Source organism: Xyrauchen texanus, chromosome 23 (assembly GCF_025860055.1).
Source record: "Xyrauchen texanus isolate HMW12.3.18 chromosome 23, RBS_HiC_50CHRs, whole genome shotgun sequence".
Classification (NCBI taxonomy): domain Eukaryota; kingdom Metazoa; phylum Chordata; class Actinopteri; order Cypriniformes; family Catostomidae; genus Xyrauchen; species Xyrauchen texanus.
The window spans coordinates 6,730,654-6,747,224 of record NC_068298.1 but is presented as its reverse complement, the minus strand read 5'-3'; the positions used below and the strand labels follow the sequence as shown (position 1 = coordinate 6,747,224).

Here is a 16,571-nt window from a genome sequence, read left to right as displayed (position 1 = left end):
GGCTGTAGCTAGTGGGGTGAAAGGTGAAAGGTGATTCTAGGGGTCCAAAGGTCCAGGGGGCCCCACAACAAATTCTGAACTGTATTTTTTAATAGGAAATGGGGCGGCTGTGACTCAGTTGGTAGAGTGGGTCGGCCACTAATCGCAGGATTGGTGGTTTGAATCCCGGCCCGCATGAACACTGAACCCCAAGTTGCTCCCAATGGCAGGCTAGCGCCTTGCATGGCAGCTCTACTGCCATTGGTGTATGAATGTGTGTATGAATTGGTGAAAGTGTCACTGTGTAAATCGCTTTGAATACTGTTAAGGTTAAAAAGGCACTATATAAGTGCAGACCGGGGGCCCAGGTTACCTTGCTATGGCCCTGAATGGACCGTCCACACCAGTTTCCAAAACTAGCATAGACTATCATAGGTCTACCATCTTTACTCATTATGTAACAATGAAATTGGTTATAAACATGGAAAATTGATATGTACAAAAATGTAGTTTCCTTTGGAAGAAGAATCCCAGATAGCAAATGTACATCTCCGAGATGTCTGTTTTTGATATTTTCATCTGGAAAGCATCACAATCTAATTCATTTTTGTCAATCATCTTAAAAAGAGCAGATTTACAAACATTCCAAACCATAAACGTCAAGACATCTGCTGAATGTCTTATTGACATCTGAGACATACTTATTACAGGTGAGCAAACAAAGTAAAAAATACATCTTCCAGATGTAAACACACATCAAATAGACTTCTGGGTTACAGTCTGTGCAATCAAGGATGCAGATTATAATCTGACTTGTACACAAGTATACTGCATCCCAGATTTCTGTTCAAGAGCATTTTATCTGTAAAGCATCACATTCTTATTAACATCAGATTTACATATGCTATCTGGGACTGTTTTGTATGTATTTATCATTCTGTCTCTTCATCCATATGTTTCTATTTCATCATATGTTCATAGGGAACACAGTGTCCTGAACCAATGACATGAAAGTAAAGTGAAAGCACTTTTCAACGGACCAAAGTGAACTTTGTGAGTTAACTCACTAGGAATACAAACATTTTAGAAAGTCTCTCTGGGTCACAGGCAATCAAACCAGATCATAGAGGGTAAGTTTTTTCATCGGTGTATCTTTATTTACGTGTAGCCTAATCAGCGTTTTTATTTTTAGCAGTGTAGCTAACTCGAGTTCAGGCACTCCGGTCAAGCCAGAAGATTTCAGAAAATTCGCGCGCACCTATTCCAGTAATTACGGTAATTGGCGGGAAGAACAGAAAGATGTGCTTTCTGACTCCTGTCCACTGGATAGGATAGTGAATTATTATTAATATATGTTATTTTGCCTACGTGAAAGGTGGATGGTTTTGAAGACATTTCAATAGGGAATGTGTATGCTTTATAAAAGTTTACTGCATTAACATTAGATAATATTATGAATTAAACATTTCTACCATGATCTCTTATTGTAAATGTCACTAATATGTAGGCCTACCTTGTAATAAACTTTGAATGGTAGAGTCCTGTAGAATAATCAAATCATTTTGATATAGATAGATAGATTGATCGATAGATAAGATACAGATATGTAAGATGAACACTTCTTGCAAAATCCTTAATAAAAAGCCTATTTGCTTTATTACTTTGGACTATGATAGGACTAAGATGTAGTCAACAAAAACAAAAGTGGTCAGAGACCTGAATGAAGGTGATTGTAAAAAGGAGGAAAAATATGAAGGCCCATTTCTTGCAAGGGACCACCCACACTGTCTGAAACCTCAATATGAAGCATATTTACTGTCATTTTGGGGTAAAAGGTGTCCAAAGTCACCAAAAATGTGTAGATATCGCAGATATTTTCTAAAATTCCAAAACCTGTAGAAATGTTCATTTAAATAATTAGAAAAAATTAAGGCATATGAAGAAATATGAATCATTTACTGTGTCATTTTAGAGTGAGATGCATTCAAAGTCAGTAATACACGCAAATAAATTGGGATTTTTCCTGAACTCAGAGACCTTTAGAAAGGTGAATTTAAAAAAAGCCAATTTCTTGCAAGGGATCTCCCACACTGTTTGAACCATCAATATGAAGCACATTTACTGTCATTTTGGAGTAAAATGCATCCAAAATCAATACAAGGCTCAAAGACATTTTCTCAAATGTAGAGACCTGTAGAAAGTTTAATTAAAATAAGTTTTATAAATTTTCTGCACGAAACAAACCAAATTGTTAAAACTAATAATTGTTTTCAAAATGTCATATCTTTACTTATGTGAAATCACAATTTTACAGGTCTCAAAATTCAAATTTGCAATGTTTTTGCATCTTTTGGTGACTTTGGATGCTTTTTACTCCAAAATGACACAGTAAATATGCTTCATATTAAGGGTTCAGACAGTGTGGGAGGTCCTTTATAAGAAATGGGCCTTAATTTTTTCAACTTATTTTAATTCCCTTTCTAATTGCGAAAAATACATATTTCTTTGAGCCTTGTATTGACTTTGGATGCATTTTTGCATCGTCTTTGGATGCACAGTAAGACCGTGTGTCCATCAAAGTGTTTTTTGCCAGTTGAAAGTGCCAGGCACTCTTCTGAAAACACCCAGCTGGGAGCGCTTTGGAGGCACAGCATTTTTTCAGCTGAGATGCTTTGGTTGCTATGATACGGAATATCCTCGGAAGTGATGTGTTGCAAGTAGGCCCTACCTAATTTTGGAAGAGTAATTGTTCTGACCCTTGAAGGGAAGGTTGAAGAATTAGATTGAATTTTAATATTGTGGTAGTCTGTGAATGTCATCTGGTACAGACATGAATACTCAGAGACCAGCAAACTTCTCCTCCATTGTTGTTCAGTCGTTGTATGTTATGTGACGATTGGTCGGTGTGGTATTTGTCCCGCCCCTCCTCCACTGTGATTGGACGGCTGGGTAAAAAGTGACAGTGACGAGCGCAGTGTTTTACCCAAAGTTGAAAACATTTTAAACTCTCAAGATGCATTCACACTGCCAGCTACTTTGTCGCTGTATTTCATGGTTAGGTCATTAGTGGTGTGTATGGAGAGTCTAAACAGCACTGTTTCTTTACAATTAATATTATTATTAAAATATTAGGATCACGTGAGCTCTACCATCTTCTCTTGTATTGGCTGTCGCTATTCATTTGCATAAAGTTAACATTTCTGAACTTTGTCGCGTCGCCGGACACATCCGTTCGCCAACGGTCGATGTCGCTCGTGTTGCCGGAAGTCGCCAGCTCTCATTGAAAATGAATGGGATGAGGTCGTTTTGTCACTTCGTGTCGCTGGCAGTGGGAACGCTGCTTCAGCGACCAGAAAAAAACACCAAATGCTCAGCATGGAATAGATGCTCAGTGCCACGTCACGCTGTTGGCTTTTTTAAATACACGGTGCTCCCATTGCAAACAATTAAAAAAAACACTTTGGTGGACACACGGCCTTAAACCTCTTATTGAGGGTCCAGACAGTATGGGAGGTCCCTTGCAAGAATGGGCCTTCAGTTTTTCTACTTATTTAAATACACTTTTCTATAGGTCTCTGAGTTCAGGAAAAATACAGTTTTTGTGCATTTTGGTGACTTTGTAAGCATTTTACTCAGTAAATATGCTTCACATTGAGCGTTCAGACAGTGTGGGAGGTCCTTTGCAAGAAATAGGCCTTAATACTGTCTACTTATTTGAATTTACCTTTCTACGGGTCTCTAAATTTGAGGAAAATACAGATTTCTTTGAGCCATGTATTGAATTTGGATGCATATGTATTTGCCATCCATCCATCCATCCATCCATCCATCCATCCATCCATCCATCCATCCATCCATCCATCTATCTATCTGATTTGTTATCTATCTATCTATCTATCTATCTATCTATCTATCTATCTATCTATCTATCTATCTATCTATCCATCCATCCATCCATCCATCCATCCATCCATCCATCCATCTATCTATCTGATTTGTTATCTATCTATCTATCTATCTATCTATCTATCTATCTATCTATCTATCTATCTATCTATCTATCTATCTATCTGATTTGTTATCTATCTATCTATCTATCTATCTATCTATCTATCTATCTATCTATCTATCTATCTATCTATCTATCTATCTATCTATCTATCTATCTATCTATCAACACCCAACAAACACCAAATAAAACTTGTTGTTGTTGTTGTTGTTTTAGTAAGATTCACTATCCTATCCAGTGAACAACAGTCAGAAACTTGTATTTTTTGTTCCGTCCGCAGATTACCGTAATTATCTTAAGAGGCGCGCAATACATTTGAATCTCGGCTGCTTTGACCGGAGTTAGCAGGCTAATGTTTACATTCACACAGCTGCTGTTCTCTGCCAGCGTAACAAAAACTGAAACTTTTCAGTTAACAGTATATATGGAAAAATATGCTAACGACATAAGACAAGGACAACGCGTACATTTTAAGGCTGTTGTCAGATACGATTAACATTTTGGTGATACGTTTGTGGAATTTGTTTTGGAAGCTAATTTTTCGGCACAAGGCGAATGCCCCTACAATAGTTCACAATGGTAAGCATATTTTCTGCTTAAATACACTCATTATTATTGTAAAACCGAGGTAACTTGGCATTCCTGTAATTCAACACGTACCATGGAAATACCGTGATTGTTTATACCACATTAGCACCACGGTACTTGATTATTGTTATCATACAGTGTATCATGATATATTAAAGTACTATAGTATTACCATTTCTAACCATCATCATCATCATAACATGGTATCACCAATAACTTTTTTTGTGAGGGTAAAATGTATTTGCTAAAATACCTATTACTTCAAAAGCCCTGTGGTAACTTGGTATAAGCCACAATTGTCATGATAAATAAATTAAATAAAATGGCAAAAAGATTGTAAAAGCTTCTTACAGTACATTGTTTGATGGATATCTCGTGTTGTAATAACTGTAGTAACTATGGTATTTTAGTGGAACCTATTGTTACCATGTTAAACCTTTTTAAGGGGCTCTATCATTCAGTTTTTAATGTTATTTGTGAGAAACACAAAACATACAATTACACTTTCACTTGGAAGATATTTAACATAATAGTAATGACTTTAATAACTTTGGATTGGTGTCAAAATGTAAAGAGGTAATGAGATGACTGATTATGATCATTGTTATATTAACAGTGCCAAAAGTGAAAGTAAAATAAACCACCACAGATCTACTCAACATGGCATCCGGCAAGAGTAAGATGAGTCTCAGAGACGATCTGACATGTGCCATCTGCTTTGAGCTCTTCAAAGATCCAGTGATGCTGGCTTGCATGCATCACTTCTGTAAGAGATGCATTTCGTCTTACTGGAAGACTGTCAGGGGTCCTGTGTCCTGCCCTCAGTGCAGACAAGTGTTTCCCAACAAATGCTTTCAGACTAATTACTTAGTAGCCGGTTTGGTGGAGAAAGTCAGGGCCAGCAGCACATCTGGATCTGTCAAGTTTGTCGAGGTTAGTTGTTATATAGGTTGGTATTTGCGTTTAAAGCTAAGGAATCCCTTAGACTTTTACTTTCAATATGTGTTCACTTGGCATTAGCATAGTTCAAGTTAAAGGAAAAGAGATGTACAAAAGTAATGGGGGGAAAAAATGGCATGAAATGACAAGTTTTGCTTTTCATAAAATGTCTTTTTTTATGTCTTTTTTTTATATCCAAAACGCTTTCCTAATTTTTTGAAATATTAAGGTAAATTGTTCTTTTCCAGAAACAATTAAAGGACAGCCTGGAGTCACAGCGCTGCAGAAAAGATGCCTTCATCACAATGATCCGTAAAGACAAAGAAAAGATGGAGAAAATAAGAGTAGGTCTATCTTTAAAGAAGAGAGCTCACAGTGTATCATTTCCTGCAAACCGGAATAATATACTTATCTCTTCCTATCCTCCCAACAGAAAATGGGAGCTGATCTGCAGCAGCGAGTGCAGAGTGATTTCCAGGCTCTGCATCATTTCCTGCGGCTGGAGGAGGATGCCATGATGGAGAAGTTGAAGAGGGAACAGGAGGAACTGCTTCAGGGACTGGAGCGACATCTGGAGGCCCTACAGGTGGCCATGACAGATGTGGAGCAGAACATTAACACATTACGACAGACTGCCAGCAACACAGAGCAATCTGTACTTATAGAGGTGATTATAATGGCTGTTTGCACATTTTTCCATTTGTTACACTGCTGCCGCATGGCCCATTCATCACAGAACTAATATTTGGAAAATGAATATCATATTTACTGCATACATATAACTGCAACACTGGTTGTCAGTATGAGTTATTAGTGAAGTGTTGATAGAGCCAGAGTCTTGTTTATATATTCGCACGAAAGTAGAACGGTAGAAAAATCGATTCTGCAGTGATTTGTGCATGTGCAGTTAATTATCAGACAGATGGTTTGCTTTTGCTGTGGTTCTAGTTCTTAAGATAGCTTCTGAAATCGAGTCAGCAAAATAACACGTTCTGTTCCATTTTCTCCCTCCACAGCTTCCAGAATTGAATTCCAGGTGAGTAGAAATAATTAAAAAAAACATACTTAAAAAAACATACACTGTCACCGATACTTAAAGGGATAGTTCACCCAAAAATGAAAATTCTCATCATTTACTGTTCTCACTCTCATGCCATGCCAAGTGTGTATGACTTTCTTTCTCTTGCAGAACACAGAAAAAAAATGTTTTTTCTAAAAATCTGAGCACTGTTGGTCCTCACAATGCAAGTGAATTGTGACCAAAACTTTGAAACTCCAAAAATCACATAAAGGCAGCATAAAAGTAATCCATAAAACTCCAGTGGTTAAATCCATGTCTTCTGTAGCAATATGATAGGTGTGGTTGAGAAACAGATCCTCCTTTGACCAGCCCCAACTGGTAGGTGGAATTATGCATGAAGAAAAAAAAGATGAGTGTGGAATTGAAAGTGAAAGTGGAGATTTCTTGGTAAAAAAATACTTAAATATTGATCAGTTTCTCATCCACACCTTTCATATAGCATCTAAAGACTTCTGAATTTATCCACTGGAGTCATATGGATTACTTTTATGCTGCCTTTAAATCCCTTTTGGACCCTCAAATTTCTGGCCACCATTGCACTTGTATGGACCTACAGAGCTGAGATATTCTTCTAAAAATCTTAATTTGTGTTCTGCAGAAGAAAGAAAGTCATGCACATGAGAGATTTTTCATTTTTGGTTGAACTATCCTTTTAAGGTACCTTGTACAATCCACTTAACTCCTTTAGTCAAATCTCTTGTATTTGTATAGTGTTTTTCACAATAATTATTGTTTAAAAAAAAAAAGCACGTTTACCAAAAACAGTGTCGGAAATCCCACAGTGAGCCAATCACTGGTTTTGCATGTTTTAATATTTCTTTTCATGTCAAAAAATATGCTTCTCTTTCCCCTATGCATTTGAAATATTTGTATTTATCTGCACACAACTTTTAATGTTTACATATTTAATATTTAAACCCTGACTATGATGTTTCCATGACTTCCAGAGCACCTCCACAAGAGATGAATATCAGCCTGAATGCTTTCAAAAGCAAATACATTGCTCCTCTGCAGTACACTATATGGCGAAAGATGTTTCATCATTTGAATACAGGTAATTTTCTATTAAAGCTAGTCGAAATTTCTGTAAAAGTCTGTCGTAATTTACTTGCCATCATGTCGTTCCAAACCTTTATGACCTGTCTTATGCAGAAAACAAAAGGAACAATTTTAACACATACAGTATTTCGGCCTGTTTTTATCCATTTGTGTTCCATATAAGAAAGCAAGTCATATGGGTTTGAAATGTCATGATGATGAATAAATGATGACAGAATTTTAACTTAGGTGAAATATTACTTTTAATTTGAGATATTAATAAAAATGTGAACTCAAAATAGAGGGTATTACTAAAGGTAGGTATTCTCCATTGCAACGGATGGTGGTTTTGTCATAGCCACAGTAGACTTATGGCGAGTTTACACTACAAGGTTTTAAGCCTGATTTTCGAACGCAAAATGAGTGACGAACGCAATGTATGAACTATCAAAGACACGTTTGAGAGAAGCGCCGACGCGTCGCCTAATGTCAGCGAGATATCTACAATGTTAAATATCTGGACCCGTCTGCGATTCCAAATTGCGCAATGTGAAATATGTTTATCAACTGCAATGTTGACCTACAGCCAATGAGAGAGCAAGAAACAGAGAATGGGAAGTTTCAGTGGGACGAGTCCTGATGTACCTGCAACAGGCTGCGGTATCGAGAAACTCTCATTGGACCGAAGAAATGGAGGAAAAATTAGTGGAACTTTGGCAGGAGCTAAAGTGCCTATTTGATGTTTCATCTGAACTGTACCACAACCGGGTGGAGAAAGCGAATATTTGGAGAGAAATTGGCAATTATTTTGGACATTCAGGTAAGCAAATAGGTAGCTTTTTCAGTGGAAGGTACTTTCTCATATTGTAACCATTAAAATATATGATTAAAAACATACACATCATATTCTGAAATGCATAACATGTGATCATGCATTTGTTTTCGTATCTCGTATCACTTCTCGTGTGTACTCTGTTGGGAAATGTAATTTCTCTGTCTCAGAGTCGTCGGGGATTCGTCAATAGTGAAATGTTTTGTAATGTGTTCACACCTGTCACCGATTCGTCATGTAATTTGAAAACGCTACGACTTCCATGACAAGACAGACAGTTGTGTAATATGAACAGTACCACGATCCGAAGTCTTTTGGAATAAAAATCGAATAAAATAAACAAAGTTGTATGAGCAAGAGAGCACTCAAATAGGCAGATGTGTGACATTGGCTCTTTGAAACAATCTCAAATCATGCTGGATAATATGCATCAGGTTTTCTACAAACTACAAACTTGTGGAGTCATACCAGCTCAAATGCATGCTGTCATCAAAGCAAAAAATAATTAATCTTAAGTTTCAAATCCTCTTTTCACTCAGATTGTTTTACAGCACAGTTCATGATACTTTTATTTACAGCTCCAGCACCATTGATATTTGATGAGGACACGGCTCACCCCAGCCTACAAATTTCCAGGAACAAAACCCAAGTGATTGAGAGTGACAAAATGACCCTCTACCTATGCGATTCAAAGCGCTTCCTCCAGTGTGTCAACATTCTCACGACCGAGGGCTTCCAGTCAGGCAGCCATTACTGGGAGGTGGATGTGAGCAACAATTTGAAGTGGGATCTGGGTGTCGCTCTGGAATCAGTTAATCGAAAGGCGCGGGTCAAGCTGTGCCCTGAGAATGGATACTGGACCCTCCGGCTGCGGAATGGCAACCAGTACTCTGCAGGTACCCAGCCCTGGACGCCACTGTCGGTGATGACCTCGCCAAGCAGGATTGGAATTTTCCTGGATTGTGAGGAACAGACTCTGTCGTTTTATAATGCTGATAACATGTCACTGCTCTATTCCTTTTCCACTGGGCCTAGAGGGAAAGCATTCCCGTTTTTCAGCACTTGCCTCAGTGAACGCGGTCAGAAAGCCCAAGCCATTCGTCTCCTCCACTTGCCTTATGATTGTACTTCAGAGATATAAAAATATGCATGCAAACACTCTAGTAAACGCTTGTCATATTCAAGGGTCTTCAGGCTTTAATGAGCCCCTGATTATTAGAAGTTCCCTGCATTTTAAAGTGATTATTACCTTTGATTTATTAGAGCCATGTTTCTCTCATGACCCTTGTCAGTCATTTTAAGGTGAAATTATTTTACTTTGTGTACTTGATGCATGCTGACATCAAACAGACGAAAGAGACCACAGGCAGTTCTTCAGTAATGTTTGTGCCAGATGTCTCTAGATGCCCAAAGATCTGATTTTACACGGGTAATTGACATTGATTGATTACAGAATCACCATTGCGACGTGACCCACAGCTAAAGTTTTTATCTTGGGAAAAACAACATAGAAGGTATAGCTCACACAAAATTGAAGATTCTGTTGTCATTTACTTACTCACCCATATGTTGTTCCAAAGCTGTGTTACTTTCTGTGTTATGTGGAACTTGAATGGAGTTGTTAGGCTGAAAAACTTTAGCTGTATGGAAAAAAAGATGTAATGAAAGTGAATTGTGACTGAGGCTGTCATTCTTTTGTGTTTCACGCAAGAAAGTCATACAGATGTGGAACATGGGGAGGGTGAGGTAATGACATTATTTCATTTTTGAGTGAGCTATCCCTTAAAAAAGATTTCCCCCATGTACAGTTTAGTTCTATTTTATTTTATTCTTATTTTATTTTGGTAGTACAATGAAATGGACAAAAACCCACTTATTAGTTCAGTTTATTTTTAAATGTAGTTTATTCCTCACTACAGTTTTAATTCTCTTTATTTGGGTAGTGTAGTCAAATGTAAACAAATAAAAATAAAATATACCTATTCATTTAAAAAAAAAAAAAAAAAAATATATATATATATATATATATATATATATATATATATATATATATATATATATATATATATATATATATTTTATATCGTAAGGTGTTGAATGTAGGATTGAAATCGTTTCTTTCTCTAATCAGTGTGAATGCTGAAGAAACTGTAAATGAATAGTGTATGTTTTAAATCAATCACACTTTTTTATCTGATTTGACAAATAATGCATACATTCTATTAGATGCATATTAATTGCTGCCTTTGTAGATGTACAGAAAATCATTATAGATATTACATGGAAACCAATTAAAATACTTTGTTCATGTTTTCCATTTGGTTCAATTATTTTCCCTTTTATCACAGGTAAATTAAGCATGACATTCATTCCTGCTGCATCAGAAGTCAATGCTTGTTTTCTCTGTAGTCACTAAACCTGAGCGTGCAGCACTAGTTTGTCCATCATTGTGTCAAGGCTTTAGTGACAGGACAGGAAAGAGTTTAGTTTTGTTTTATGCCTAACACTTCCTTCCTCTGTAATGGACAAAAACAAGCAGCCTGTTCTGTCACATGAGTACAGCAATATTGATACACCTCAGATATTTTTTCTTGATGCATGCATTTGATGCACAACACACAAATCGATTGCCACAAGCCACAGTGCAAACTCTGCCTGTAATTACATGTTACATTTAGATGAATATTCTAAACAAATGCAGTTAGTCTATGAAGTTTGACTATCCAGGGGGAGTGGACCTGGGGTTGCATCCCGGATGCAGAAAACAGCAAGTATGATACCGCCATGGTCTGTCGGAGCAGGCAAGTGCATCAACATCCTTTTACATTCTGCCCCCTGCGAGGGGTCATGCAAACAGAATGAGAGTCCAGGTGCCCTCAAACTACTTTATTGTTGTCTGGGGACTGGATGGTTTGGGGGTGTTTTAGTTGCTGGAAATAAGAGCAATGCTCAGCCCTCCTCCACAGGGTCAAGATGCCTTTAAACTCAGCAAACAGCCATGATTTAAACAGCCTATTAACATTCCAATCCTCTGGCTTTGTCCAATGCATTTGACACAGTGCGAAGTGTCCAAAGCCTTCATTTCTAAAGATGTCTTACATTGTTTTTGTTGACCAATGCTCAAGATGTCTGGGTTTCTCAAAACCCGTCCTGTGCTGTTTACTATGGACATGAAATGTTTTTCAAATCATGCCACGTGTTGATGAAAGGTTGTTTTATTACTTTTCTAAATGACTGGACTTCTGATTTTCGTCTGGCAGATGATTAAACGGGTGAAAACGACCAGAGCCATATCTAGTGACCAGAATATCAATCCTTAATTCTACATCTTACTGTACAAACCAAAATAGAAATTATTGTAAACTATTAGTTTAATAAAGAACTGAACTGCAGTTTTATATTTTTTATATATATATTACTTTCCTAATTAAATAAATGAAATAAAATAAAAGTAAAGAACTGAACCGTAAGTGGTTATAGGGGCTCTTCTGGCTTAGGGCATTAAGTACCCACCTAGCAACCACCCAAAACACCATAGTAACACACAGAAATGCTTTAACAGACACTCAGAATACCTTAGCAACCGCATAGCAACACCCTAGCATCGTGGCGCCGAGTTTTGTACAGTCAAGCACCACTCACATCCAAGTATAAAAATCTAGTTTGACCTAATATTGTTATGGGTACAAATATAGCCTCTCCTGACAATAACTTTTATAATCATGGGGATACTGAAAGGTTATTTTTCAGCAGGTCACTAATGGTGTTTCAGAAACAGTAGTAATGTTTGCAATGCTGGTTGTTTCTCTGACAGTTAATTTGACTTGTTATTCAAAACATCTGAACACAGTGGTTGTAACTACTGAAATGCTTATAAATCTGTGCCATTAAGTTCTGAATATTTTCAGTTCTGTTCTTGGCAGTGTAGTTGGTTCCTGATGGAGAGTGACATGTTCTCATTTACTTCTGATGAGTGGGAGAGCTGAATAATGTGTTTCCTGACCCCAGGATGTGGAAGCAAAATCGTGGCACTTCAAGGACCAGTCCTTGAGCAGGACTGTAGAGAACATTGCCAGAGGAAACACAGTGATTTTCATGTGGACCGGAAAACCTCAATAATAATAATTATAACGCACTGTACAAAAAAGATTTGCTGCATGTGGTAACATCTAAATTAACTGGTTTGATTTAAAGGAATAGTTCACCTAAACATTTAAATTCTCTCATCATTTACTCACCCTGATGCCATCCCAGATGTGTATGACTTTCTTGTGCAGAACAAAAACAAAGATTTTTAGAAGAATGTCTCAGCTCTGGATGTCCATACAAGACAAGTGAATGGTGATCAGACCTTTGTAGCTCCAAAAATCACACTTCAGAAGTGATATAAAAGGTGTGGGTGAGAAACAGAGCAATAATGAAGTCATTTTTTACTCTAAATCTCCTCTTTCACTTTCAGATTTGAAAGTGAAAGAGGAGATTTGGAGATTTAAAAACTAAACAGGCACTACATTTGACTTCCATATGTAAAAGTGAAAGTGAAGATTTGGGGTAAAAAGGACTTGAACTATCCCTTTAATATGAATCAACCTTATTACATTAGGTTAAACCAACAAACCACAGTTTTTAAAGTTTAGATCAAGCAGATAGTACATAACAATACATAGCTCATAACAAGTAACTATAGGCATACATAAGAACATTTGACAACCTAAAAGTGTCAGTATGTCTATAGTTTTATGGTTTCAAACCTAACAAACTTATTTTTTTTTTTATCAAATATTGTACTTAACTTGAAAGTGCTTGTTCTATCCTTCTTTAAAATAAATACTACTTGGTTTGATCTTGTTAATGACATTCATACATTTTTAAGTGTGGCTTAAAGGAAAATTCCAGGTTCAATATAAGTGAAGGTTGATTGACAGCATTTGTGGCATAATGTTAATTGCAGCAGAAATAATTTTGACTCGTCCCTCGTTTTCTGAAGAAACAAAGAAGAAGCAAAAATGGAGGTTACAGTGAGAAATTTACAATGGAAGTCAATGGGGAAAGTTTTGGTGGGTTTTAAAGGCAGAGATGTGGAGCTTATCATTTTATATAAGCACTTACATTCATTCTTCTGTTAAAACTTGTGCATTATTTGAGCTGAAAAGTTGTTTAAATCATAATTTTTTACATTCGTTTTAGTGTTAACGGTGTTACATCGTCATGCAACGAAATTGTAAAATTAGCAATAACTTTACACAGAAAAGGTTAGTTATGGATTTGATCACACTAAAATCATGTCAACATGGTGTTTCATCTTGTGGCTATGCTTATGAATCTTACGAATTGGCCCCATTCACTTCTATTTCAAGTTCCTCATAGTAACCCAGAATTTTCAGCAACCAAACAACAACATGATGCCACAAATTCTGTCAATTGATCTTAGCTTGTATTAAACCCAGAATATTCCTTAAAGTGTCCAAATGTGGTCACTGTATACCAATATTTGAATTTGATGGATGCTGTGAAAAATTGAAGTCACTTCATTTGTAAGTTAAGTAGTGTTTGTACACGTGCCAGGTAACACTATGACTTGAGAATGACCATGCCCATCATAACATTACCACTAATGAATGCTTTAGGAGCCAAATCAAACATGGACATGCCTGTTAAAACAACAATCTCTCCCTCTCTCTCTCTCTCTCTCTCTCTCTCTCTCTCTCTCTCTCTTTTTCTCTTTTTCTGGAATTTTGATGCATGTTGCTGTAGGTCTGATTGTTGAGTGTCTCTGGTCATACTAGCACATGCCCGCTGTTTCATTTAGTTATTGTTTCAGATGGTGCCCGTTTTTTTACTACCATAATTTGAAGCAACTCAGGCAGTTCATGTAGCTTTTTGCACAATGGATGATTCTTTGTCGTTTTTACGTTTTAAAAGGTCTGATTAGGTTTGAATAGTCCAGATGGAATGTAAAGTTAGTGGCTGACATGAAAAACTTGCATAATTGACATGCCCTGCTGTGTGACATGCTATTCTGGATCTATTTTAAGTAGAATTCTAAAGCTGAGACCCAGCAAAAAAGACAATTATTTAGAGACCTCCAAAAACTTCAGGATGCTTTCTTAAGATTTCAACCAGTGGCAGACATGGTCTCGGAGATATTAACACAAAACACATGTCCACTGTAGTGGGCACAGTTTGATTGCTGGCTCTCAGGGGGATCTATTAGCTGTGTGCAAATGTACTGTGAGTGGGCCAGACGCTTATCATGGTGTGTGTGACACTTCAGACTGGGGGAGCAATAGTATTATCTCAGAGGAGGACACATGCGTTTTATGAACGAAAGGAGGCATATGAGTGAGTCAGGGGGGAAAGGAAATGAATGTAAATCCATTCAGAACTTCAGGATTCTCTTTTCAACAGAAAAAAAAAGAGTTTTATTCATCGCGTCCTGTGGCACATCTTCTCGAGGAGACTTCTCTGTTTTTCACCTGAATCTGAAGTTCTTCTGCTCGCTTTATTAAATGACATCGGAACACAAGCCAGTTTGTTAGAATATCTAAAACCCCGGAGGACTGGAAACCTGGAAATGAAGAGAGATTTTACGCTTTTCTGTCGGATTTGGAATGGGATTGCCTTTTTCTCAGGTGAGAGCGCGTTTTCATTAGCCTACGCCACATCGACATTGGAACGCTCCCGTTATAGAACGCGGCAAAATTTAAACGTTCCCAACTTTATCAACGAAACACTGCAAGCGCGCGAAAAGTTCGGTGAAAAGAACGAGAGCGCGTTTTTAAACACATCAAAATACATCGCTCTTATTATACTTAAACATACAGGGCGAATGCTGAATGCTCACTTTATGAAAGAACGCGGCAAATATTGAACGCTCACATTTTAACAGAACCTGACAAACAGAACTAGAACGTTCGCACTATCAACGAAGCTGTCAACACCGCAAAGCGCGCGAAAAGTTCTTTGATTGTCGCGGTCTAATCATGCAGTGTAGTGTTAGAATTTTAAAAATTAATTTAGTTGAAAATTGACTCCTCTATAATGTTACACAAATATGTTTGATTAGTTCTCATGAATTACCCCTGCAAAAGTTTATCATGTGTGATAAAAGTTTTGATAACCATTATGAGTTTTAATGTGAAATATTTGTATGAATTATTTATGGGTGAATAATTCCCAAAAATAATTTAGAAACTTCTACAGTAAGCTACTTTACCATTGTAGTTGTTATCACATAAACTAATTTGAATATTGAGCAGATCTGATTTATAGTGGAACGGTAACATCAAAGCTGAAATTTTGAAAATGTATGCTACTTTGTTGATCTTTATCAGTAAAGTGTGACTTTTTTTAATTGACCATTAAACTATATATAATGCAAATATGCATCATTTATTGTGCCTAAACAATACATTTTGAATGCATCTGTTGCCCTTACTCACATGGACAAACAAAGCAAAGTCTGCAGTTTTTTTATTTCCAAAAGTGCATGAGATACAGTTGAAACCAAATACATTTAACTCAGTTTTTCACAATTCCTGACATTTAATTGTAGAAAACATCCCCTTACTCAGGTCAGTTAGGATCCCTACTTTATTTTAAGAATGTGAAATGCCAGAATAATAATAGAGACAATTATTTACTAGTTCGGTAAAGTTGAAAATATATTCACAGATTCAACGGATCAACAACTTATAAGCGAAACGTTGTTAAAACACAAACGACGTCTCTTTCCAAACGTAGTAAGGAAGACAACGAGCTACAACCTAATTATCATCAAAACGAGCTGTCCTCCCAGCTGCACAAATAACATTGGTCTCTTCGTGCAATGGCTGTGAGACGAGTGCACAGGGACGTCTACAAATACCGAAAAGTGATATTACAAAAATATTAAATAATTTCACTCTTACGATGTGTAGTGTCACCTTCACACATCAATGTCTCCTGTTTGTGATACTACGACATTTAGTTAGGAAAAATGTGCTTTTGGATAATTTTTGGGAATTTTTATTACAAAAAATATTAAATAACTTTACTCTTATAGCAGTGTAGCAATTAAATTCAGTTCACACATGTGCTTTTGTATTATTAGGGGAATTTTTATT

At 36.8% G+C, this 16,571-nt stretch overlaps 2 protein-coding genes across 3 annotated transcripts in view; both read left to right on the top strand.

Annotated features, from left to right (window-relative positions):
- The first annotated feature begins 973 nt into the window (after nucleotides 1-973).
- Nucleotides 974-10,439, top strand: trim105 (tripartite motif containing 105). Of its 2 annotated transcripts, none has more exons than XM_052154683.1 (7): nucleotides 974-1,109; nucleotides 5,193-5,509; nucleotides 5,764-5,859; nucleotides 5,949-6,182; nucleotides 6,532-6,551; nucleotides 7,544-7,650; nucleotides 9,045-10,439. In XM_052154683.1, the coding sequence occupies exons 2-7, from the start codon at nucleotides 5,237-5,239 to the stop codon at nucleotides 9,605-9,607; spliced, it is 1,293 nt and encodes a 430-aa protein (XP_052010643.1). In that variant the 5' UTR covers nucleotides 974-1,109; nucleotides 5,193-5,236; the 3' UTR covers nucleotides 9,608-10,439. The 2 variants fall into 2 exon arrangements, with proteins under 2 accessions (XP_052010643.1, XP_052010642.1); XM_052154682.1 differs by lacking the exon at nucleotides 974-1,109 and adding an exon at nucleotides 4,330-4,567.
- A 4,132-nt stretch (nucleotides 10,440-14,571) lies between these two features.
- The window catches only part of flt4 (fms related receptor tyrosine kinase 4), a 63,513-nt gene continuing 61,513 nt past the window's right edge, over nucleotides 14,572-16,571 (top strand). The window contains exon 1 of the mRNA XM_052154649.1: nucleotides 14,572-15,098. Coding sequence (XP_052010609.1) covers nucleotides 15,041-15,098 — 58 coding nt within the window. The 5' untranslated portion in view covers nucleotides 14,572-15,040. The remainder of the gene's footprint in view (nucleotides 15,099-16,571) is intronic.

Coding starts and splice junctions, on each gene's coding strand:
- trim105 (XM_052154683.1), top strand. CDS start 5,237: ATGGCATCCGGCAAGAGTAAGATGAGTCTCAGAGACGATCTGACATGT. Junction 5,860..5,948: donor AAAAGATGGAGAAAATAAGA/GTAGGTCTATCT, acceptor TCCTCCCAACAG/AAAATGGGAGCTGATCTGCA. Junction 6,552..7,543: donor CTTCCAGAATTGAATTCCAG/GTGAGTAGAAAT, acceptor CATGACTTCCAG/AGCACCTCCACAAGAGATGA.